Source organism: Pituophis catenifer, unplaced genomic scaffold, assembly GCF_029215685.1.
Source record: "Pituophis catenifer annectens isolate HBS135680 unplaced genomic scaffold, rPitCat1.0.hap2 SCAF_1, whole genome shotgun sequence".
NCBI classification, from domain to species: Eukaryota; Metazoa; Chordata; class Lepidosauria; order Squamata; family Colubridae; genus Pituophis; species Pituophis catenifer.
The window spans coordinates 240,375,655-240,402,665 of NW_027256881.1; the positions used below are offsets into that span (position 1 = coordinate 240,375,655).

Genomic DNA, 27,011 nt, shown 5'->3' on the forward strand with positions numbered 1-27,011 from the left:
AGATTTGCTTAATGACTTTGTGATTCACATATTAACTGCAGTAATTTGCTTAACAACTGTGACAAAAAGGTTGTAAAACTTAGGCTTACTTAACAACTGCCTTGCATAACAATGGAAATTCTGGTCCCAATTGTGGTCATACATTGAGGACTACCGCATTCAGATTTTTTTTCCTTTGAACACAGGTGCAATATTTGGAGACGCATTACTGAAAGTTGCTTACCAGATTGCTGTTAGCAACTTTCCAAACACCCTTCTCTCTAAAACAGTTGACAGGGACTACTGTAGGTCTACTAAAAGTAACTTTGGGGATCATTTATTTGGGGTATGAGCAGGCAATTTGGTGTTTGAATTCATTTCGTTTCAACCACAAAAGCACACAGAACTCTGAGAGGAAAACATGTATAAATGCATGTTTTGTATAAACCAAGAATGGGCAACTTTAATTTAGTCAGTTGTCCCATTAATTAAAATGGAAGATAAGACGTATGATGTTACCGTAAGGAGCAGGGACAGAATTCTCCTCTCCTCTTTTTAGGGAAGGAATAGCAATAGCACTTAGCAATAGCACTTAGATTTATATATCACTTCATAGTGCTTTTACAGCCCTCTCTAAGTGGTTTACATAGTCAGCATTTTGCCCCCAACAATCTGGGTCCTCATTTTACCGACCTCGGAAGGATGAAAGGCTGAGTCAACCTTGAGCTGGTGAGATTTGATCTGCTGGCAGCCGGTGATCAGAAGTAGCCTGCAGTACTGCATTCTAACCACTACGCCACCGCGGTTTATTATGAATGAATTTTGTAGTTTTGTAGGTTTACTAAGCTCTGATTTTTGTAGTTCAAATTTAAGTGAAGAGACTACCAGAAAGATAAGAAGGAATTTGACATAGAACTAGGAACCAATGGACTAGATAAGATTTGGATGGGTACAGAAAATAAATTACTTTCTAAATTATACAGATATCTGCTCGAATATGAAAGGGAAGAGGAGGTAGTCAAAAAACAGATGATCGCATGGGAAAAAAATATTGGACATAGTATAAATTTAGACGATTGGGAAACAATTGGGAATTACAATCTTAAATTGACAAGAGCGGTAGCATATAAAGAGAACCAGTACAAGATGATATATAGATGGCATTTAGCCCCCACCAGAATAGCTAAAATTTCTGCACGTCTTAATCCTTTTCTTTTCTTTCCAGGCCCAGGCTGGGTGGTTGCAGCATGACTTTGGACATCTCTCTGTATTTGAGAAGTCTGTATGGAACCATGTAGTTCATAAGTTTGTGATTGGTCACTTGAAGGTAAGGCCTATGCCTGTCAAATTACAATAGAATGATCGCATCAAGATCTAATGAGACTATGTTGCTCACTCTTTTCTGAAACAACTCTGGGCCTTTCACATCATTATGATAGGAGGTACTCAGAGGAAATGGGCTTCCCAACTCAGGACAATTTAGAGAACCAGTTGATTATATTTCATTCTTAAATTCTAGCATCAAGCCTACCTGATTTGCTTCAGAGTAAGAAATGAGCAATCCGTTTTAGAAGAGTTTGAGTAGAAAATTGTATGTTGATAACCAGCATTCATAGATCCTAAACAGTACTAAAGAAGAAGGAGCATACCTTTCTTTGCAATCATCATGTCATCATTTTAGCTAGATCCAACTTCATATCCATTTGTATGAGAAGAATTTATAATCCAGAAACCAAAGCTGAAAGAGTTACATGAGGATAAGTTAATTATAGTAATGGTCAATAAACGCTTGAAGGCAAGACAAAACAGGGAACATGGCCAATAATGAGAGATGCTAAGAGCTGTAGTTACTGTCAGGGTTCCAAGAAATCAAACTCAGAAGCTTGAAGTTCCTCAAAGCTAACTTTTATTAGAATCATATTGGCACTTCTGGGAAAACCCGAATCTGAAAGCTTCCGGGTTTTCCTCATCCACAAGAAAGTTCAAGATTTGCCAACAGCTTCCACATGTCCACACAGCTCCAATCAATTCTTTCCTGAACAGAAGACATCCTCCAATTTCTTCTTTGCACAGCTGCTGGACACCATGGCCTTGAACTTCTCTTAGAGAAGTTTGTTATGGCTATCTCTACTTCACTCATGCAATCTCCCCTCCCAACTTCCCACGATATGATTGTGGCAGGCCTGGATCCTCAAGGCACACAGGTAATATGGCTCCCAGGCATGACAGTTACAAGAAAGGAGTTTAAGCTAAATATCAGGATGACTTCCTGATTGTACTAAAGAACCCATAGAACAGATTGCTACAACATGTGGTTCTTCTTTACTAGAGACCTTTTGTCAGAAGCTGCATGTTCTTCTCTCAGAGATGTTTTTTAACAGATCCTGCACTGAGCCGGGGATAGATTAGATGACATTTATGGCTACTTCCAGTGCGATTTTATGACAATACAAAGAATGCACAAAATGAATAAACAGAAGTCATCTATTTTAAGCTGATTAGAAGAATACTTAGAACAGCTTTGTTTTAAAGTCTCCATATAACACATTTAGCAATTACAATTGAGATTGGCAACTTGTTTAGAGTCTATTTGCATAAACAAGTCAGTTGCTAAACAGGACTACCTGTAATTATTCTGTAGAATTTGCAATCACAAACTCTAATGGTTACTACCTTCAATGGCTTTAGAGGAAATTAGTTCAATTCATAGAGGACAGCTTTATCAATGCAATTGATCTATTAACTGTTGTCTATAGATATTCTTGGGGGTGGGGGTCAGGTTAAAACTTCTGTAAGAAATATAGGATATGTATATCTAGTTGGAAGGAACAAAATTTGCAGTTAAGTAGCAACAATGTGCTGAATTCAGGCCCTCACTTTTAATGGAAGGAAGAAGTTTATTTTGTATTTTAATACCAATATAGTTAATAATTTAATAATTTAACTATACAATATATAGTTAAATTGTGTGTATCTCTGTATGTATGTATATATATATATATATATATATATATATATATATATATATATATATATATATATATATATATATGTGTGTGTGTTTTCTCAGGTTTTCGCGGGTGTTTGTATGTAGGTCTTTGGTTATTCGGGTCTTCTCCCACGTAAAATTGGAAGTGTCTTGGCGACGTTTCGACGAAGTCTCATTCGTCATCTTCAGGCTGGTGTTCTCGGCTTCGTGCTTCCAGGAGCAATCCTGGAATTTGCTCCTGGAAGCACGAAGCCGAGAACACCAGCCTGAAGATGACGAATGAGACTTCGTCGAAACGTCGCCAAGACACTTCCAATTTTACGTGGGAGAAGACCCGAATAACCAAAGACCTACATATATATATATATATATATATATATATATATATATATATATATACACACATACATACAAACACACTCACACATACATACTATATGCATCAAATCAAACATAATTTCTGGCTTTTCACAATTCTTTGAAAATTACAAATATACATGAGGAAAAAATATATATACAAAATCATATTATTTGGAAAACAACCATTACAAAATGAGAAATAAAACACCATAAAGTAATATAGACAATTCAATTTTTTAAATAGCAGAAAGAGAATACATTTTTAAGTCATTGTATAATTGATGAAGAATGGGTGTCCTTCCAACTTTGGAGTATTATATTTTGTAATCATGAAAGCATGCAGTATCTATTTCCATTGTCCTTCTGTTTCCAAGCCACTGGTATAGAATTGAAAAGAACACTAGGATCCACAAAAACAATAAGCCTTCTGGAACAAAAGTAATACATGAAACAACTTCTGTGCAAATGGGAACCATTGTAACAAAAGAGCACATCATATGATCCAATGATGCATTTTGAGCACTTCTCCAAAAATTAGCTGAACCTATCAAATTCTTCTTTATATCAAAGATATAAAATAATAATTAACTGTAACATAGTAAATGCCAATATTTCTTCTGTTTGTGTTCATTGGCTGGCTCTTACCTGATCCCATGTTGCCCCATATTTTTGCATATGTAATTCTATTAATTGTTATTTCTGCTTTATTATTGTGTAAAAACATATTTAATCTTCTGGAGGATTTCTGGCTACCAGCCCATTTCTAAAGGACAAAAGATTAATAAAAGGTGTTATCTTTTTGCAATTTTAGCAGAAAGAATATTTTTTTATGTTACAATTCTCAAATAACAACCAGAAAATTGTCTTCAAATTCTATTGAGTGATCTAAAGTACCATATACATTCCACATTCTACCATTGTGCCATTCCATGCCATGCTTTTTTTGGAAACTCTTATCAAAGGAGGGAGAAATCCTTATTTGGCAGGTCTCCAAACATTTTTATATTTACATTTGGTAGCTTGCCAAGTATTAGTTGGTTGCAGAAGATACTTTGAGGAAAGAGTTATAAGGGACTCTATATTTTTTTCAGTTGGTTTCATAAATATTTATCATCTTGAATACAAAGTACAAACTATTACCTGTAATGAAAGAATTGTCCTGCTAAGGGACAGTACCTCACTGATCTTGGCTAATCTCAGAAAGCCTAAATGGGCTCAGATTTGTATTGGATGAGAGACAACCAGCAACCATAGGGTTGTAGAAATCAAAGAAATCAAAAGAATCTCAGAAGCAAAGGAGAACTACTGTGGCATTGCCAAGAAAATCAAATGGTCTGTCTATAAAGTTATCAAGGGGAGGTCTTACATTTTTAATCCCCATCTTTGGTGGTATTCAAATAATGACCTTAACAGTACTTTAAAAAATGGATTCTCCATGTGTTTCCATAGGGTGCTTCAGCAAATTGGTGGAATCACCGGCACTTTCAGCACCATGCAAAGCCAAACATATTTAAGAAAGATCCAGATGTGAACATGCTGCATCTCTTTGTCTTGGGAGATACCCAACCTGTGGAGGTAAGATAAAAATATGTGAATTCAAGTGCCTCAGATCCAAAGAAAATTCCAGAGGCAGTAGAGACCCAGAAAAATCTAGCCCTCGAGGCAAAAAAATTAATTAATTAATAATTCATTGTAGAAAAAGGAATACTGCAGACTCTTGTGTTAATCAGTGTCTGTAATAAGTGTGCTCCCTCTTAGTCCTCATCTCTTGCTTTATCTGCATCACTCTGTTGGGGTTCCTCAGAATGACATATTGGAGAGCTTTATTATCAATTCCCTTTGCTGGCAAAACTCACAGCCATGGTGCAATGCATCACTCTTTTTCAGAATCGTGTTACTAGGACTGCTAGCTGAATAGAGAACTGATTTAGAGAACTGCCTACCTTAGTAGGCACAGTAAAATAATTGATACAGGTGATAAATTAGAAAGGCAGGTGAGTAAGAGAAAGGCTGCAATTTTATGTCCAATATTCTATGTCACCAAACTAGCTGTTTTTCACTTAATGCTAAGGGCAATCTGTTGACAGAGGAATTCTTTTGAAGCAAAACTAGTATATATTTATTTATTTGTTATAGTTTGTTTTTACTTTTTAAAATAAAATTGCTACCCAAATTCTATAGAAAAAAAGAAGCATTGAAGTTTGTCACCTGGTGATATTTCAATTCATTTATAAAGATTAATATACAGTACCAAGTTGCCTCTTATCTATTGCTAAACTATATTGAAAATCTCTTAACTACTTGGTAGGATGATATCCAAGTGACCAACTTTTTCTGAATCAAAAATTCTATTTTTGGATGGTTTGATATCTAATGATATGGCATAGCCATAGTAGAATTCAGAGATGATTCTGCTGCTTCTTGAAAACCCAAATTCCAGTATCCATTGCCTGGTGCAAAATATGTACCCTAGAATTAAAGAGTTCAGAGTCCAGAAATTCCAAATCCCAAACTAAAACCTGTTCATAATTCTTTCCCCAATCTGGGTTCCCACTGAGAATCAAAATCAAAGAACCTTGCCCATTTACTGCAAATCCTGCAGCAATATACCAGAAGACCCAGTTAGATCTACTTTCTGTTTACACTTTCTCTAAGAAAGTTTCCTTTCCATATTCAGCTAGAGATGACTTATAAAATCCAGATGAGTTTTGCCTTGTGTAGATCAGCAAGAAAAAGTAACAATATCATGTGGTTCCTTAGAATGGTATATTTCCTATGGACAATGCTAGAAGAGTGTGCCCTTGTGATAGACATGTCCTTGAGGGACACTTTGCTCTTCTCTAGAACAAAAATGAACTCTAGCTAGGAAAATCAGAGAGCTTCCTGTCCTAACTGATTCCAGTTGGAAACCTGGGCCATGGTTGCTACAGCAACTTTGAAAGTGCAATACATTCCAGTGCCTATTAAGCAAATACTGCAATACAGTCTAAAATATTTTTATATTGTAACTAGCTAAATACATTCCACAAAATGTGACATTTATGTAATAAATTGAACTCCAAAGGCCAATAAGAACAAATTAGTCAACCTTGTCTGATTGTTTTTTAGGCAGTTTTTCTTCCTCTCAATTCCCCACTATCACCCACCATCCTATTTCCACTCAGGACTTATTTGTTGTCTATTTTTTCATAATGATTTTTTCATTCCATCTTCAAAATTATCTGTTTGCCTCAGTGGGATGCTTCAGTAAAAATGCTTTGATCAAATCATACAATTAAAGCAGGTTCATAAAGTAGCTTGGCATTTTGACTTATCTGGAGTGGGGAAGCCATGCCTCTGCTTTGATAGCTTCACTTTGCCATTTGCTGAGAAATGAAGCAGCCAGCTGAGGCAGATCAGCACCTTCTCAAAGTTTCAGGAGGTGGAGCTCATGACCTATGAGGTGTGGCTTTGAATGTCAAGGCCAGTCAGAAGAAGTCAAAGAAAAGCAGCAGGAAAGATCACTGCTACTTTGCTCATATTTGATAATAATGTGTTAGCCTTGTTTTCTTATAATAGCAATAGCAACAGCACTTATATGCCGCTTTACAGTGCTTTACAGTCCTTTCTAAGTGGTTTACAGAGTCAGCATATTGCCCCCAACAATTTGAGTCCTCATTTTACCCACCTCGGAAGGATGGAAGGCTGAGTCAATCTTGAGCCCGAATTGCAGGCAGCCGGCAGTCAGTAGAAGTAGCCTGCAGTACTGCATTCTAACCACTGTGCCACAGTAGCTCATAATGGAAAAAAACTAATTCCCGATTTGTCCAATCTGTGATGAAGAAATGCAGATGTAGTGATTTAGTTTCTCTGAATATGAATATTTCCTTCTCTGTGTGCAGTCAGTGAATCTACTATTCTTTCCTATTTGTTCCTTTGCTTTGTTATATGGAGCATTTTTACCACACTTAGACATAAGTAGCAAAATAAAAATGAGACCTTGATCATATGCAGCTTTTCTGTTGTCTAAGAATCCTTTTGATCATTCTTTCTAAAAAGTTACTTCTCCATTTCACGATGAACATTTTAATATTTGCCTTTTATGACAAATATTTTGCAACAGGCTACATACTCTCTCTGAAGCTATTTAACCTATAAAGTAGTGGTTCTCAACCTTCCTGTGAGATGTAAATGCCTTATTCCCTAATGTGTAAATAATGTATATATGGGACATCGGGGGTTAACTTATTCTTTGGTTCCTAATGTATTCATAATTCACCACTCCCATTCTTGGCTCCACCCCTTGTATATATAAGGAGCCACCTTCACCATTTTCCTTGCTTCTATCTGTGAATATTCAGTGAATATAGAATGCCTGTTATAATTAAAGAGAAATATATTTAAACCTCTAACTCTTATTATCATTATTGAGTCTGATCCTGAAAATATTGCAACAAGCTGGTAGCAGAGGATGGTTAATTGACTCAATAAATACTTAAAGATGTCTAAGAAAGATAGACCCAACACCAGGGCCTACAGCAAAGAAATAGAAACTGAACAAGAAATAATCAACGAATCCACAAACGCGATTTCGAGAGAATCCGAAGAATACACCACTGAAGAAGAAGAACTAATAAATGAAAATAATAACCAGGAGGAAATCGAAATAGAAAATAACGAACTCAGGTCAGAGATATTAAAACTATTAAAAAGCCAGAAGAATGATGAAAGCCTCATCGCGAATCTCCAAGAAATGCTGAAAAACAGCGGAGCAGCGAGAGAGAAAAACATTGCTAAAGAGAAACCCAAAGACCAAAAAACTGTGAGTGATATGACTACAGAGAAAGTCGTTATGAAAAAGAAAAGATGTGATCCCGCGCAAAATTTTGAATGGCAGCCATCTTGGTTCCAACAAGCCTCCAAAGTGAGCGAAGCAGAGCCAATCAAAATGCTCAGTTCAAAATTTCTGGCGCGAAAAACGTTATCAGACAACGAAAGCGAAAAGGAAGATTCAAACTCTTCAGAAGAACCAGAATCAGAAAGCGAAGACGACTTAACGAAATCCCAAGTAAAGTCAGCAATGAAGACGCTTTTTGCTGCATTTGGGCCAAAATTAAAAATTTCCAAAGCGACAACGAAGAAGCTAGAGAACAAGCCGATACCTCAAGACCTGCACGCTCCCATCCTGACTTCGAGAGCGACGACGCCCGAGCCCAGAGAGCCATGTCGATTCCGCCCTACACCGCAGACCGGATCAAGTACCAACGCACACAAAAGAAAGAAAAGAGCAGTCGCCGCTATCAAAACTCCTAAAACCGAGCCAGAAACCGACTCGTCTGAAGAGGAGCGGAGCGAGCGAGCTGCAATGGAGAGAACCTTCCACGACGACGCCAAAGAAGAAATGAGCAACGCGCATGTGCGAAACTACGTAGACGGTCCGGAAAGACTTGAACTGGCCAGAGAACCGCGCAGACTCGTTGCGAGCATCCCCATGCCGTTTTGCAATTTCCTGCACTTGCGAGACCACGGACTACCTCAGGTTGTAAGTAATGAACAAAATAATGTGGGAAACTTACCCAGTGACTTCCCAAAACTTAGAGTTGATGGCATTAATTTGCAAGAATGGTATCAACAGCTCCAGGTTGTCTTTATGAAAGAAAATTTGCTATTCTTTATCACTAGTCCTCCAAGAAGACCTTGGACTTTAAAAATAGATTGTTTACATCATAGAGCATTTTTCTTAATAATATCTAGCGTGTCTCCTACAATGTATCATAGCATCAAATCAAACCTAACTGTTTCAGAAATAATTCAATGCATGTTTAATCTGTTTCACAGCGATAGTGTAGCTACCACTACAAGAATGTCTAAGGATTTCTTTTCTTCCAGAGTAAAACCAGGGGTTTCCATAAGTGAGCATTTGATATCTCTAAACAAAATAAGAGCTGAGCTGCATTTGAGGGGGGAAGTGATTTCAGATCAAACAATGAAAAGTGTTATTATCAATTCACTTGATTCATCATGGGATAGTTTTATGTCACACTTAGACACCATCAATCTAGGATATTTATCCATAGAAAGTCTATCTAACAAATTGATAGCAGAAGACAATTCAAGAAAAAATCGTTCCAGCAATCACACAGAACACAAATCTTTTAGGAAGGTAGCTTTCCAGGAAAAATACAATGAAGCTTTTAAATGCCATAATTGTGGATCCAGGGAACACAATAGAAGAGACTGTCCCAAAATCTCAAAGGAGAGACATAGGTCAGAGTATAGGAGCAAATACAATTATAGACAGTCTTCCACAGATAGACATAAATATAGAAGCCCACCAAATTACAGAGATAGTAGAGGGGGTAGAGAAAATTCAAAAGAGAGAAAATCTGGTTCACTGAATGGACTAAATAAACAAGACAGCGCTAAAACACAACTAAATGAGAACAATAATTGGCTTATTGATTCTGGGGCAACCAACCATACCACTAATAACAAAAATATATTGTCTTCATTTACAGAAGATAAATTTGTAATAAAGGTAGCTAATCAAGAAAAGGTTCAAGTATTAGGCAGAGGAAATGTGACCTTGCCTGGCCTAGGAAAAATAGAGGGGGTATTGTTAATTCCAGAAATACCTCATAACATACTAAGTGTCATAAAACTAAGCAGAGATTCTGACATCAATATAGTTTTCTCAAAGGGGAAAGCAACTTTAGAGAAGGACAAAACTAATGTAGGCACTGTGATGATTAAAGGAGGCCTACCCTATCTAATAACAAAAGAAAGATGGTTACATAACATTGATTCAAATATGGAAGATTGTATTGAGGCAGATGATGAAAATGTTAGTAACAGTGACAATGATGAATGTAAAATATCTCATGATCACGCAAATACACACAATGAGAAGAAACCAAGAATAGGTAAACCAATTCATGATGAGTGTGCTCACATCTTGCATAGGAAGTTAGGACATGCAAGTTTTCCTGTAGTACAAAAAATGACTGAACACGCAGAAGGTGTCAAAATAAAAAACTGTGAAAATTATTTGGAATGCTCAGTATGTAAATCCACTAAACTAAAAACTAGTCCCAGACCAAAAAAATCCAACAGATCAACTAACAAAATTTTTGACTTAGTACATATGGACCTAGTTGGTCCATTAACTCCATCAATCACTTATAGAAAACGTTACTTCCTAACAATAGTAGACGATTACAGTCGCTATGGTTTTGTTTACACATTAAAACACAAGGATGAAACCTTTCAGAAATTTAAGGAATTCTACAAACGCATAGAAACACAACATAATATCAGAATAAAACAAATTATGACAGATAGGGGATGTGAATTCATGTCTAAAGAATTCTCCCAATGGTTAAAGGATAGAGGAATGCTACATTTCACGTCTAGTCCATTTTCTGCGTTCCAAAACGGGATTGCAGAGAGAAAGAATTCCACACTACAAACCATGATTAGGTGCACATTAGAGGATGCTGGTTTAGGCAAACAATTTTGGTCAGAGGCCTTACATTATTCAAATTACACTCAAAATAGAACCTGGTCCAGTATTGTGAATAAAACACCATATGAGGTGATGTATAATAGGAAACCCAAATTAGCACACATGCACATATTTGGAGTCACTGCAGACGTACACATACCTAAGCAGTTGAGAAGAAAGGGAGAAAACGTATCCAGAAGATTAAGATTTATGGGATATGAAACTGGCACCAAAGGGTACAGATTCATTGATAATAATAACAAATTTATAGTCTCCAGAACAGCTGTGTTCCATGAACAGGCCAATTGGTCTAAATTACATCTTAATGAAATATTTCCAAATAAATGCAAAGATACAAAATCTTGTGAGGAAGGGACAATAGAAAATCAAAATATCAACAAAAATAAAAACAAAACCAAAACTTGGACAAATAGTCAGCACAAAATAAAGACAGACACATTAACAAAAAAGGAAGCAAGATATTTGCATGATAACCATAGCAAACCCGAAAGAGCTATTAGAAACAATAGAAATCAAGTACCAAATAAATACAGAGATTACATAATGCATATGGATGGTGAACAAATGACACCTAATACATATGAGGAAGTATTAAAACTCCCTCGTGAAGAAAAGGAAAAATGGGAACTAGCTATGAAAAAAGAGATGGAAAGTTTGCAAGGATTAAATGTGTTTACACCTGCGATTGCGCCTAAAGATAAAACGATTATAGGTACCAGGTGGATTTATAAAATTAAGAATCTAGAAGGAGGCAATACTCTATACAAAGCTAGATTGGTTGCACAAGGTTATGCACAAAAATATCCGGAGGACTACACTGACACATACTCCCCCACAGTGAGAACAGAGAGTGTTAAAACAGCTCTAGTAGTGGCATCTGCACTCAATCTTGATGTATTTCAATATGACATACAGACTGCGTATTTACACGCAAAACTAGATAAGGAAATATATGTAAGAGCACCACACAGTCAATACACTAATAAGAATGAAATTTGGCTATTGAACAAGAGTCTATACGGATTAAAGCAATCTGGCAAAAGATGGTACGATTGCTTGGTAAAAGTACTTAAGACCATGGATTTCAACGCTACCACTGCTGATAACTGTTTCTTTGTAAAAAAGAGTGATGATCATATTGAATTTGTATTAATTTATGTAGATGATATTTTATATATAGGAAAACACAAGGAGAGAAGAGAAACCTTTGTAAATAAGCTAAACGAACATTTCTCGTTGAAATCTCTAGGTAAAGTAAACAAATACCTTGGTGTACAAATTAACAAAACTAGAAGGGGATTCAAACTTACTCAGAAAGATAAAATCATTGAACTTCTGAACAAATGCAATTTAAACAATGCCAAACCCTGTGACACTCCTATGCAAACTGATTTCCTTAGAAACACTGATGAATCTTCCCCTGAATTCAAGGATAATACATTTTATAGATCAGTCATAGGTTCACTTCTTTATATATCTAATTGGACCAGGCCAGATATTGCATTACCACTCAACTTATTGTCAAGATATGTTAGCAAACCAACAATGTATCATTGGGAAGCAGTCAAAAGAATTCTAAGATATCTGAAAAGTACATTAGACTTTTGCTTAGTATTAGAACCTAGTAATGATAAAGAACCAAAACTTACATGTTACGCAGATGCGGATTGGGCTGGAGATATATCATGCAGAAAGAGCACTTCTGGTTATATTTTTCTATTAAATGACTGTCCAGTTTACTGGTACACTGGTAAACAAGAACTGGTAGCCACTTCGACCACAGAAGCGGAATATGTTTGTTTGTCCAAAGCTGCAAATAACCTTGTATGGTTTAATGATTTGATTTCAGATGTTTGGAAAAAACCTGCTTTGCCTTTTGTTATGCATGAAGATAATAAAGCAGCCATTGAAATATCCAGATCCGATGCCATTGGACAAAGGTCCAGGCATATAGATATAAAATTTAAGCATGTGAGACAATTGTCTCAAGATGGATTTATCAAAGCAGTGCATTGTGATACCTCTGAACAATTAGCTGACATATTGACGAAGCCTTTACCTTCTAAACAGCACAAATATTTAACATCAAAATTATATGTCTTATATTGTCCTGAATCTGAATGTAATTGGTGTTGTATAGCGAACCGGCATTTAGAGGGGGATTTGTGAGATGTAAATGCCTTATTCCCTAATGTGTAAATAATGTATATATGGGACATCGGGGGTTAACTTATTCTTTGGTTCCTAATGTATTCATAATTCACCACTCCCATTCTTGGCTCCACCCCTTGTATATATAAGGAGCCACCTTCACCATTTTCCTTGCTTCTATCTGTGAATATTCAGTGAATATAGAATGCCTGTTATAATTAAAGAGAAATATATTTAAACCTCTAACTCTTATTATCATTATTGAGTCTGATCCTGAAAATATTGCAACACTTCCTAATGCCGCGACCCTTTAATACAGTTCCTCATGTTGTGATGACCCCCAACCATAAAATTAGCCTTGATAGTACAGTGGTTTAGTGCACCCTGTTATTAACACAGCTGCCTGCAATTTCTGCTGGTTCGAATCTCTCCAAGGCTCAAGGTTGACTCAGCCTTCCATCCTTTCTAAGGTAGGTGAAATGAGGACCCAGTTTGTGGGGGCAATAAGCTGACTTTGTATAAAATATACAAAAGAATGAAGGCTATTGCTTAACGCATTGTAAGCCGCCCTGAGTCTCCGGAGAAGGGCGGCATATAAATCAAATTTAAAAAAAAATAAAAAAATTATTCCTAAAACCATTGAAAATATGTGTTTTCCGATGGTCTTAGGTGACCCCTGTGAAAGGGTCGTTCGGCCCCCAAAGGGGTTGCAACCCACAGGTTGAGAACCACTGCTATAAAGGCTTACATGGCAAAGGGCCTGGTTACTTGAGGGATCACCAGTGTCCCACAATACCTACCCAGTCAGCTCAATCTGGCAGGGTTGGCATGCTCCATTCGTCAGTGAAGCAATATCATCAATCAGGACTCCAGATTAGCACCTTCTCTGTAGCAGCACCAGCCCTCCCCCAATTTTCTCCCAAAGTTCAAATGTCCCCCATCATCATTCAATGCTGTTGCTGAATCTGTGATTATATTATTATTTCTAAAACTATCCCCTCTGTATTATATAAACCGCAGTTCTTTGAAGCAATATAATGAAAAATATTGAAATCTGTGGAAGTCATCTGAAATAGCACAAAGGTAAATTTCTAGTATTTAGATTTAGAAATATGAATGTTTTAGAACTACAATACCTACAATTTTAAAAAAAGTATTGCCAACAGGTACAGCAAATTGTGTCTGTATCAAAATTAATATATTTAATGTCATTGAAATCTTATTTTTTTCTGTTGTTCATCCAACATAATTTTAGTGGTATAATACCAAATTAGGGTTTTATTGTCTTGAATAGTCAGCACTGAAAAGTTTTTGTCTTCTCCTTCAGTATGGAAAGAAGAAGCTGAAATACTTCCCTTATAATCATCAACATGAATACTTCTTTTTGAGTAAGTATAGTTCTTTATACAGAAGGCAGAGCTGATATTTATTTCCTGCTTATTTTTCCATTAGTTGTCCCCAACACAGATATTACAATCAATTCACTGAAGTTTTCCCCCTATATGTTAAAACTGGTTTGTAAGTTAGAAGCCTTGTCTCTTTCTAAACTTTTTGGGAAGTGGACATATTTGAAACTGCCAGAGCACAGTCCTGGGAATTGGCTAACTTCAAGAATACAAAATGGCCATCATGACAAGCACAAATTGCTGCTGGGCACAGGCAATGCATCTTGAATTTAAAATGTTTCACACTCACAATGGGAGAATGTGTTGTTCTGACCGTAGTTGGATGTTGAAAAATGCCTAACTTTGGAACACTTCCAGGATAATTGGAACAGCATTGAAAGATTTCCTGTAAAGTCAGAACAACTGTTTCTGATTTAGATGGAGCATTTTGAACTGGAAACAGTATTTTATTTTTATTTTATTATTTTATTATTCATATTTCTATGCCGCCCACTCTCTGAGGACTCTGGGCGGCTTACACCAAAGACAGTATACTAAATAGCATATTGCCCCCAACAATCTGTGTCCTCCTTTTACCCATCTCGGAAGGATGGAAGGCTGAGTCAATCTTGAGCCGGTGAGATTTGATCCGTTGATCTGCTAAACTGGCAGTCAGCTGAAGTAGCTAACCACTGCACCACCTCGGCTCTTATTTTAAGCTGTAAACATTTTAAAATTGAAATCAAAGTACAGTGAAACACCTATTGAGCACCCTCACAATTCCCTCAACCAACCCACATCTTTTTTTTTTAACTTAATCTTACCCCAGTGTCTTTTTAAAGGCAGGTGGATACACTTCCATCCCAGTTCAGGGCTGCACCATTTATCATGTTTATTATCTGAGGCGGGCTAGAGTAGCTGTGCCAAGCATTCTTGTTAATGGTTGATGCTAGAGTTTTATGTTGCTTTCAGCATTCTCATTTCCTTTTTATAAATTAAATAATATTTTAAAAATTAAAGAAGTGGGCCAGAAGCCATACGGTCAAGAGGGAAGATGTCTGTAGGCACATTGGTTCCCAGAGGGTATCATGTTGGAAACACAAGTCCTGATTATTTTAATAGCTTAAAATATTGAGCCGTACACAGCATTTCTCATCATTTACTGCCATATGCTTTCTCAGAGAGAGTGAGAGAGAGAGTGAGAGAGCGAGAGCGAGAGAGAAACAGCTTCACTGCAGACATTTATTTTTATGTTGTTTTTCAGTCCCAAGACACCATTCTGTTTTGTGTTGCCTGCTTCCCCTAATGCGTGTTGTTTTGTTTACAGTTTTCCCACCTCTCCTTATTCCAGTATATTTCCAAATGCAAATCTTCACAACAATGTTCAAACACAAGTTCTGGGTGGTAAGTGAAAAATCCCACATGCCCTTTATTGCTTTCATTTCTCTGCATGAAATGAAAATTCATCTGAAGAAGATCTCAGCTGAGGGGGTGAAGCAAGGTCTCTATGCATATTCTTTGGAAAATAAATAATTGTTGGCCTAGAGATAAAAGACATATAGCATTTGCCATGTATATTGTTTTCCTTGTCTCCTAGGACCTGGCATGGGCCTTCAGCTACTATGTACGCTACTTTATCACCTACATCCCATTTTATGGATTTCTTGGGTCCCTGCTTCTCCTCACCTTTGTCAGGTAGGGTTAGCTACTAAAACATTTAAAAGGTACTTCTGCTGGTTTATAACGGTCTGAGAAGTTCAAGACCAGATAAGTTATAGATTCATCTATTTCCAAACAAATCTGCCCAATGTTTGTGCACAAGAAGACTACATTATGACTGGCTGATATAAGTCCTCGCTTAATGATGGTAATTGGGACAGGGAACTCTGTTGCTAAGCAATGTGGCTGGTAAAGTATGACTTCACATGACCATTTTGACTTATGAGAGCAGTAATGGCAGTCCCAGTTGTCATTGTTACGTGAATCCTGTGTTGTTGCAGCAACTCACAAGTATGTAATTGCCATTTGCGATCTCCTGCCAGCTTCCCCTTTGTCTTGGCTTATTGAAAGATGGCAATGAAGACTATAATGGCAATTATGTCACCACAGGATGCTGCACTGTTGTAATTAGGAGCCAATTATGAATTGTGATCATGTGATTGTGGAGATGCTGCAATGGCTGCAACTAAAGGACCTATCTTCTGTTTCCTTGTCCAGTATCATCATAACTTTGGTTGTTGAATGAATGGTTGTTCAGTGAGGACGACATGTGCTTGTTTCTGCTGTAGACAGGCATTTTCTGCACTGCACTTTCCAGCAGTGGAATATTTTGTTGGAATTTTCCCTCCTATGACTTTCCTTGATTTTATCAATTGTTCTAATGTGTAGTTATTTATCATTGATTGATTTGATTTGATTTGATTTGATTTGATTTGATTTGATTTGAGTGACTGCTTATATCATAGCAGTGGTGGTCTATGCACCCTGTTATTAACACAGCTGCTTGCAATTTACTGCTGGTTCGAATCTCTCCAAGGCTCAAGGTTGACTCAGCCTTCCATCCTTTCTAAGGTAGGTGAAATGAGGACCCAGTTTGTGGGGGCAATAAGCTGACTTTGTATAAATATACAAAAGTATGAACGCTATTACTTAACGCATTGTAAGCCGCCCTGAGTCTCTGGAGAAGGGCGGCATATAAATCATTTTTTTTAAAAAAAATAGCAACTCTAAACAGCTAAGAATGCATTAAAACACAATCCACAATAACATCTAAACAGTATTACTATTAAAAGTTTCTTTGCAGAGTGAGATCAGTACAGTATTTATACAGTTAATAAATAAATAACCTAGAAAGGCAGCTGATTGGTAAAAGCCAATCTACAATGAACTTGGAGCCACAGCCACGCTGGCTTCAACTTACCTCCTGGCCCCCCAAAAAACATTCATGACTTCTACATTTTCCAGAAACCTAGCAGAGTTGAGTTCAGCATATCTTGACAGATAAGGTATTCCAAAACCTAGGTTTTACAGCAGAAAAATCCTGTAAGATGACATTAATCAATGCTGCTGAACAGATGGATGTGAATAGCTATAGTGACACAGTGGTTAGAATGCAGTACTGCAGGCTACTTCTGCTGACTGCCAGCTGCCTGCAATTTGACAGATCAAAACTCACTAGGCTCAAGGTTGACTCATCCTTCCATCCTTCCGATCTTGGTAAAATGAGGACTCAGATTATTGGGGGCAATATGCTGACTCTGTAAACCACTTAGAGAGGACTGTAAAAGCACTGTGAAGTGGTATATAAATCTAAGTGCTATTGCTATTGCTATTGCTATTCCCACATATAACCCTTTCCCACTGTTAATTGGACTCTAAAAACCTGTTTTTTCTTCCAGGATTTACTGTAAGTTAGAAGTTTCAGGGGAGGGGCTGAGGGTTAGTGGGTGGATGATGTAAATATATATTGCAATGTATTGTTCTTCAGATTATTGCTGTGCTGTTATATAATCTGTGTATATCTGGGTGCCTATATATCTATGCTTGTCTTTTTTAAAAAATCTTCTGAAGCCACCCAGAGTAATTTGGAGATGGGAGACTTAGAAATTTGACATACAAATCAATAAAATAAAGGCAAATGACATATTAGAGACCAACTATATGCCTACAAAATGTGGGAAGTTCAAGACTGTCCAGACTGTTCTGACCTATTATTAAATTACTGGACATAAACCTAATCTTTGACCCTTTTGTTGGCCATAGTTTCTCTAGATTACAGCTTTCAGGCTTTTGAGCTCAATCCCCTCTCTCTTTCTTGCTCTTTAGGTTTATGGAAAGCCATTGGTTTGTTTGGGTTACTCAGATGAATCATATTCCAATGGAAATTGATAGTGAGAAGCACAGAGACTGGCTCAGCTCCCAGGTAAACTTTCTTTACTGAAATCTCATTCCTACCTGGCAATAAGTGTCACCGAGTCCAGGGGAGTTTCTGAGCAACCATGCTTGGGATCATCTGGTAGAGTACTGGAAATGTGTCCTACTGACTTTATCTCAGGTTTGATGAAACTAACGAAAATGTTCCTCCATGCTCCACACTTCTTGTAAAGCAGACTAAACTGGGTTAAGGATTTAATTTAGCAAAATTTTAATGTAGCTAAATCCTTAGTCATCATTAATACTGCAAATATCAATTTAGTCTGGCATCTTGAGACAAAGGAACAATGGTTGACCTATTTTTCTAAAAACATGAAGCTGGTTATAATTCAGATCTACACTGCTTTGTTCCAAATGTTGTTTGAAACATATTACTTCTTAATTTCCTGCCTCTTGCAATACCTCACTATTTTGAAGAACTCAAAAGATTACCATTTTACTGTGCAGTCATATTGCAGCATGTAATAGATTGTAGCATGTCCACAGTACTGTAATGGCAGACTTTACCAAAAAGAAAAAAGTAATGATTTTGAACTTAACCTCTTTTCAAATTCAGATTTATTGGAATTCACAATTGCCTTTCTTTCACAGCTGGTAGCTACTTGCAATATTGAGCAGTCTTTTTTCAATGACTGGTTCAGTGGACATCTAAACTTTCAAATAGAGCACCAGTAAGTATGCAATGTTTATTTCTGAAGGTACATTGGCAGTGAAAATACATGCACAAGATGTAATAGTCACCTTGGAGAAGATGGAATAAGAAAAAAATGTTGGCTAACAGCAATAACCATAGAATTTTAGTATGCTACAAGGATATGTAATATTTATTAAATTTATATGGTACAAGCATATGTAATAATTATTAAATTTATACACCGTCCAGAGTCACTTTGCAGACTGAGATGGGCAGCATATAAATTTAATAAATAAATAAAAGGCAATGTACATAAAACTATTGTACAGGTAGTCCTTGACTTAAGATTGAGCCCAAAATTCTGTTGTTAAGTGAGTTTTGCCCCATTTTATGACCTTTCTTGCCACAGTTGTTAAGTGAATGATTGCAGTTGATAAGTTAGTAACACGGTTGTTAAATGAATCTCGCTTCCCCATTGATTTTGCTTGTCAAAAGGTTGCAACAGATGATCACATGACCTTGGGACACAGCAATGGTCATAAGTATGAACTAGTTGCCAAGCATCTGAATTTTGATCATTTTGACCATTCCAGTGATCTTCCATATAAAACATCCAAATATTCCATCTAATTAGAAATGGAAAGACTAACCTTCTCCCCACCCCACCCTCCCAAAAAAATCCCATGGAGTTTTAAAACCCATTTTTTCAAAGCTTTAAGCTCTTGCTGTCTTCTGGACAAATTTAAAAAAATAACAAGATTACGAAATCTTTCCTCACAGTTTCAGTTTAAAGTATATATAAACAATACAAGTGCATATATAATGACCTAGATATATGGATAGGGAGAGAGAGAGAATGCAAAAGATGTTGGGCTCCAGCCAAGCTTGCCGTATTGCCTCAAAGGGATGTACTCATATCTTAGATGCTGAAGCAATACAGTCCATCATGTTGCTTCTGGATTCAGCTATCTCATCCGGCTGTTGAACAGACTAGGCTCTGTTTATTTCTATAGTGCATGGCATGTCCCCCAGAACTGCTGCTCCTGCGCTTTCCTCATGCTTTCTTCTTCTGTTTTATTTGAGCTTGTTTCCCACAATGCCACGCCACAACTACCATAAGATAGCACCGTTGGTAAAGTCCCTGTGTGCCAAGTATGAAGTTCCTTATGAAGAAAAACCTCTTCTGAGAGCATTTGCAGACATTGTTGGGTAAGAGACTCAATAGGGATTGTCAGTCTGTTCTATCTTTTGGGGAGCATAGAGACACGAGTACAACTTCATAACGCCAGCCAGCCATATTTATATACTAATGGGTTACAGAAATGCAGAAATACTTAATCTGTATGCTGATAGATCTGGGAGTTCTCTGTCTTTCTTACAAGTGTTTACTATAAATTCACGCTTGGGAGAAAGCTCAGGGTCAGCTTACACAGTCAGACTTCTGTTATACTATTGGAATCTCATACCTGTCTTCTTACTCTTTAGATCCCTAAAGAAATCTGGAGCGCTGTGGTTGGATGCTTATCTCCATAAATGAAGCTGGATTTTGGTGAAGAGAATGACTTAGCAAAGGGGAGGGCTGGGGAAAGGGGTAATATGTATTCTTCTTGTCTGATTTCAGTCTGTATGTGTACACACATTTGGAAAGAAGTTTCCTGTACTGTATTGTCAAACTGAAGTTAAGGCAGATTGAGGGAACCTATTTTAAATCAGAAGGAATTTCAGATGTGTCAGATATTGGAAAAAAAGAGAGAAAAGATTCAACACAGGGTAGCTCAGAAGGTTAGGACCTTTTAAAGAGAACAGACAAAGGTGTGAAAGGAGAAAGTTGATCTTTGTATCTTCTCCTAAGTCTTGCTGTTATAGTTCCAGCTCTGTCTCTTACCACAGGGGTTTTCAAAGTTCTTCAGGATTTTTTCAATTGAAAAAAAAAAAACTCAGAACCCAATTAAATTTAAGCAAAGCAATGACTCATAATAAATGCAAATATCCCTCCCCAACGGGGTTGGAGTTTTTGAATGTCAGCCAAACAGCCCCACCCTTTCCATTGTATCATGGAAAAATTGCTGCAGACAACCATAGGCTGTGTTTGAGTGGACTTTTTTCTTGCCCTTAGTCTCTCATGAAACTCCAGGGTTCTATAAAACACAGTTTAAGAAAAGCTGACAGAGATGGTTGGGTTATAGGGAATCCAGCTATCTATTTGATCCACATTAAATACAGGAAGCTTAGTTGGTTCTTTCAAAGAATGAACTGTAAACAAATTTAAGGACTTATTGTCCTTAATAATGGTCGCACAAGAGAGGAGGAAAGGGTGAGATATGTTTAATCCAGAGAATAATATCTAAATTATCAGGTAAAACTGCTTACATTCCATCTAAGGGAACAAATCCCACCCATTGATTTAAAAAAAAAATAATTTTAAGATCAAGTAACTAAGTATTATCAGACATCTAATGGAACCTTTCTCCTTTTCCAAAATGGTCAGGTGAAAATGCTTACATTCTAATGTTTTTAAGAAATCAAATAAGAAAGCATTGTCTCTTATCAAATGAAGCTTCTGTTCTCAGTTTCCAACACACACACACAAGCACAGCTGCAAAACGTTTTCTCTGAATTTGGATAAAAACTTGGTAGGGATTTGCATATGCATATGTTTCTTGAATTTTCCCTACCTCTTCTTGTCATACTGTTTGAAGAAAATTTAATGTGCTTCACTTACACTGAGCCTCCTGGAGGTTAGTTCCTATTCTGTCTTCAATGAACAATTCAAATGCCTGTTTACACTGGATCAACCAACCTAAACCAACTTTGGGCTATGTGTGTATCCCTAACTAGATTCCTAACCAAATAAGAGATACTTTGTGCATATGGATGTGCATGCATGGTTCACCAGCCATTGCTGTAGACAGACAGCTGCACTTAACAGAATGGATTTTAGAATGAGCAAACAGGAAAGTCTGTTTACCATTCTCCATGCCTAAACAGCTGATTAGTAACAACAATGGGCTGTACATTTACATTTTTACACTAGGACCAGCAAGTTCGTGTTTGGCATCATTGCTCAGTTCAGTCACAATTTCTACAAGAACTGACATAAAACATGCTTGCTTTAAACAGAAACTTTTAAAGATTTGCTTCAGGTTCCATGCATGGTAATTCTTAATTACTACTGTATATACAATTGCAAACAAAATCACTGGCATTTTTTCCTCCTCTTAATCAGTCTATTTTACAATATCTAATTCATTGGGGAATCGGTTTTTTAAAGAAACCATTTACAGTGCATGGCCAATGTTTTAAAAGGACCAAAAGTAGACAAACTTTGTCAGACAGTGTGATATATAGATATTGCCTTAAATCTGAGTGCAGTCACCTAGTCTGTTTTCCAAAATCAAAATAATATAAGATCTCTCTAGTTTTATTCCTGATGTGGAATTCCAGAGGCCTTTTAAGAATTACTTTAATCACTTACAATTCATGACAACAGTTTGTTTGTTTTTATATATTGAGAAGACACTTGACTTTGTTTTCTGTGGTTGTATAGATAATTTCCTCTGTTAGTTTTGCTAATTAAAAGCATCCATATATGAAATTTTAAAAAAATCCCCAAACAAGACAATCTCCCTCATTGCTTTATGGCATCAGAAGTTCAATTTCTAGAAGCAATCCAGCTGCAACTGATGTGTTTTCTCTCATTTATTTCTTATCCCTGCTGAGAATTGTGATTCTCTCAGTACAGGGAATCCCTACTTGCAGAGGATAAAAAAGTAGTCTGAATGATTAAAAATAGAGCTTATGACAGCAAACTAAAAAAAAAAAATCAAATTTTTTAAAAGTAAAAACTAATAATTGAATTATGTAGCTCTTGACCATATGTGAAATTGTCCCAGTTCTGCTGGCATCTAGTTAGAGTCTTAGACAGTTCAGGTAATTTAATCAGCCCTGAAACTCATTGTGTGTCTGTATTGGAAATAGTTACCTTGGCTAACATAAAATATAAGTTTCTTGTGATTAAAACATTGAATATAGTTACCTATCCACATATACCACACTGAGCTTCTGGGAAAAAGCTAGTTTAAGAAATTAATAAGTCCATGTGAATGTATTCCCCAGAAATGCTAGAGACATTGTGATGGGCAAGGCAATATACCGGTATTTGGTGAATCAGTTCTTGGACATTTCAGAACACTAAGAAGTTTTACCAAATAGAAACTTTCAGCAATTTCAATTCAAGGATTTCAAAATTATAAATCAAGTGCACTAAATATATGTATGCTACTAGCAAAGAAATCCAACTGAATGATGAGCAAAAAGGCATTTAATTTTTGCTAATGAAATGTTGGACTCTCTTTCGCAATAGTTTCATTGAAAATTATATTATACAGATAAAACTAATGCAACTACATAGTACAGAAAGACATTTTAAAAATTTAAAAGTGCAAAAAAGGGGAAAGAAAAGGAACAAAAAAGATAAAAGAAAAAACCTCTCCCTGTATCCTCAGCAAGCATACTCAACAAATTATTACTAATACAACCAAACATCTCTTCGTTCCACATCTCACCCTATTCTCCATAAGCCTGTCTCTAAAATGTCCATGTTAATCAGCGAAACCCAGTAAGCATTAGCAGAAATAAGTATTACAAACTTTTATCTGGTACACCCAATTTGAACCTGTTTGTATTTATATCTAGTTATATTTAAAAGATCCCCCATTTCTTCTATTCAAATAGAGTCTAGTCCCAGTTAAAAACAATTAAACATTAGCAGAAATAACCATCATCATCCAGTCCCAATCAGAAAACCATTTAATCCCAACAGAAAGAATAATTCATTATTTTAATTTTGATCAAATAAATTGAATTGTATTCATTCTTCTTTCTCCCAACCACCTTTGAATTCATCACAGAAAGTTCTAACATCTGCTTTCTCATACTCTTTTTCTCTCTTCTCGCAAAATTCTTGTCATTTTTGTCAGGCCCCTTTTGTACTTCCAATGTGACAACTCCTGCAAATGTTTTTTATAAATCCAATATAAGAAAATTATCCATATCACTCTTCTGATTTGTACTTCTTTTAATATTTTAAAAATCTTCATTCAATTTCAGTTTGTAAATCCATTGTTTTCATCCCTTTCTTATAGACTATAATTTTTTTAAACCACCTATAAGTCAATTTCAGTTTTGTTCAATGGGATTTGTTCAATAACACCTTCTGATTCTATTATAGTAGCAGTCTCCAACTTTTCTGGCTCCATGGACTGGCGGCATCAGTGATGGGGGGAGATGGTTTCGTATGTGTAACCTAATCCTGTACATGCAAATGAAGCTTTACGCTCTTGCCCATCACTTGCACTGCACAGTTTCCCACGGGGCCCGGACTAGTACTAGTCCATGATCCAGGGGTTGGAGACATCTGTATTATAAACATAAATAACTCAAAGACTTCCTTCACTCTTTCATCAAACATTTATTTTAAGGTAGCCTTTGGGTTCCCTCTAGTGTTGAACTTTCAAAGTATCAGTTTCAAAGTATAAAAAAGAGCATTTTCCCATGAGAGAAGATCCTTTTAATTTGATTCAAAGTCTTAAATAAAGTCATCTTGATCCCTTGATTTAACATTTTCTAAATCCAGCAATAATTATTATGTTGCTGTATACTAAAAAATGTTACAAAACTTTAACAAGTTTTTTAAAAAAGAATTGAAGGAAACTCGCCTGTAATTTCAGTAAAATTTGCCAGACTGATATATAAAAGATTTGCCAATCTTTATATATATATATATATATATATATATATATATATATATATATATATATGTAGGTCTTTGGTTATTCGGGTCTTCTCCCACGTAAAATTGGAAGTGTCTTGGCCAAGACACTTCCAATTTTACGTGGGAGAAGACCCGAATAACCAAAGACCTACATACAAACACCCACGAAAACCTGAGAAAACATATATATATATATATATATATATATATATATATAGTAAAAAAAACCAGCCAAATGGGAGAAAAATTAAATACAAAGTGATTAAGAGATGAATCTCAGTCAAACATATGATCCATATAGACCAGAGGTCTTCAAACTTGGCAGCTTTAAGACTTTAAGCTATGCTGGCTGGAGAATTCTGGGAGTTGAAGTCCACAAGTCTTAAAGCTGCCAAGTCTGAAGACCTCTGATATAGACAATGTTAACGGCTATAAGCACAAAGAAATCCCACAATTTATAATGAGTTGACCACAAAATGAATGCATTTCCTGATGTCTGCTCACAAAAACAGCTGTGTGGGGTACATGCAGGTAATTTTACAATCGCTTTACTTTGGAGATATTTTGGCAGCACAAAAGCATTTGGGTGCCATTTTCAGCCACAATATGTTTTTCTAACATCAGTTTGTCATGATGTCTCACTGGAAGCTTGAAATATTGGGTTAACTCTCAAAGAGTACATGTCAAATTGCAGTCAAAATTTTTCCTAATGCCTATTCATTGCTTCTTGATAATTGGCAAGTAATGGAATTCCTACTTGCCACTATGCATATAACTACCACAAAGGTGGTTTTAACCTTAATTAGTCAAGATATTTTTTATTATGAATCTGAGAATCTCTGGTTCCAGAATTAGCAGAAACATTCCATATTTTTAGCCTCTTTAGAACATAATATAGGGAGTGAGTAAACATTAAATTATGGATAACACAATACTTTGCCTTAATCCAGACTTTTCCTATCTGATGTCCTCCAGATGTTTGGAGCCAGAGCCTTTGAGTTTTCCTAGATTGGGATATGGGAGTTTTGAAGTTCTGGAGGGTAGCAGAGAAAGGATGTTTTAATATCTCAGGGCATGACCCAGCCAAAGTTAAATGTGAGCAGTTTAAGCACATAATTTAGCATTGACTCATATAAATGTTGGCATTTGGCTTAGTCATGCCTGCCTAGTTCCATGAATGTACTTCATTTTCTTTGTTGCAACAGGAATGAGCACAAAAATAAAGATCCTGTAGCATCTCTTATGCAGTCTTCCAATTGGACAGCTCACTTAATCTGAAGGCTTCTGATTTCTTTGTTGTTCTCTCGACCTTTTGTTCCAGAACAATTCATTTCTATCAGAACTTGCAGGAATTTCCTACAGTTTTGTTCCACTCCAGCCACCTTGCATTGCCTGGCTATTTTCTATTTGTTTAACTCAAGAGGAGCCCCAGAATGTTGGGATTTCAGCCTTCTCGATTCAATAGCTTTATTCTTACCAGGTTATTAATATTTTTTTAAAAGTCTGTAAAACACCCTGCACTGCTAGCAGTTTTGGGCAAAGGCAGCTGCATCTAATGATAGCACCTCTAGGTAAGAATCATTGTTTAAAATAAACAGCAATGTTGCTGGGACAATCCACAAAAGAAGGGGCCATTCACAGTTGTACATAACAATTTTTTGCAAATATAACAGCCCCACTAGAATAAGATAGGCAGAGGAAAGGAAATGGTGTGATAGTTACTTTTCCTTCCTTAACTAAAAAGCTCAATGGTTGCTTAAATTTTCTTGTTTGTGAAAAAACATTGAAAATAAATGGTAGAAATAAATTGAAATAAAATGGTAGCTTTTGCATTTGGAAGACAAGTCTCTTTTATTGTACATGTTCTTGAAGATTAAAATACTTGGTAATCACATGCACACATTAATTGGTACATCTATATGTCAATCCATATGATTATTAGCTCTAAATATTGGGTCTTGTGTTCAGTTTTCTAACCAATTTTTTTCCTCTCAGACTAATCTGAATCAATAGGTTCCAAAGGAGTTGGTGCTTTCCGTGGATTACTGAAGCATCATAAAATATTGCACTAAGTAAATATAGGATCCAAGTCATGCAAAATATTTGTTCCACTCTACATTGCCCTGATCAGATTCTACTTGGAATACTTAGTTCTGTATTCCATAGTTCAGAAAAGACATTGCCCAACTTCAGAGGAGGGCTACCAAAATGGTGAGGGATCTGGAAGATCAGTTAAAGTTTCTACATTTGTTTAGCCAATGGATCAGTCAACTGAGGGAAGTTGTTTGAATCTTCAAATATCT

General features: G+C 36.4%; 1 protein-coding gene across 1 annotated transcript in view; it reads left to right on the forward strand.

Annotated features, from left to right (window-relative positions):
- LOC139327498 (acyl-CoA 6-desaturase-like) overlaps positions 1 to 20,472 on the forward strand; it is a 37,224-nt gene extending 16,752 nt beyond the window's left edge. The window contains exons 4-12 of the mRNA XM_070957336.1: positions 1,205 to 1,306; positions 4,778 to 4,903; positions 14,311 to 14,371; positions 15,696 to 15,772; positions 15,966 to 16,063; positions 18,194 to 18,290; positions 18,893 to 18,972; positions 20,019 to 20,144; positions 20,421 to 20,472. Of these exons, the coding sequence (XP_070813437.1) occupies positions 1,205 to 1,306; positions 4,778 to 4,903; positions 14,311 to 14,371; positions 15,696 to 15,772; positions 15,966 to 16,063; positions 18,194 to 18,290; positions 18,893 to 18,972; positions 20,019 to 20,144; positions 20,421 to 20,472 (819 nt within the window). The remainder of the gene's footprint in view (positions 1 to 1,204; positions 1,307 to 4,777; positions 4,904 to 14,310; positions 14,372 to 15,695; positions 15,773 to 15,965; positions 16,064 to 18,193; positions 18,291 to 18,892; positions 18,973 to 20,018; positions 20,145 to 20,420) is intronic.
- The last annotated feature ends 6,539 nt before the right edge of the window (positions 20,473 to 27,011 follow it).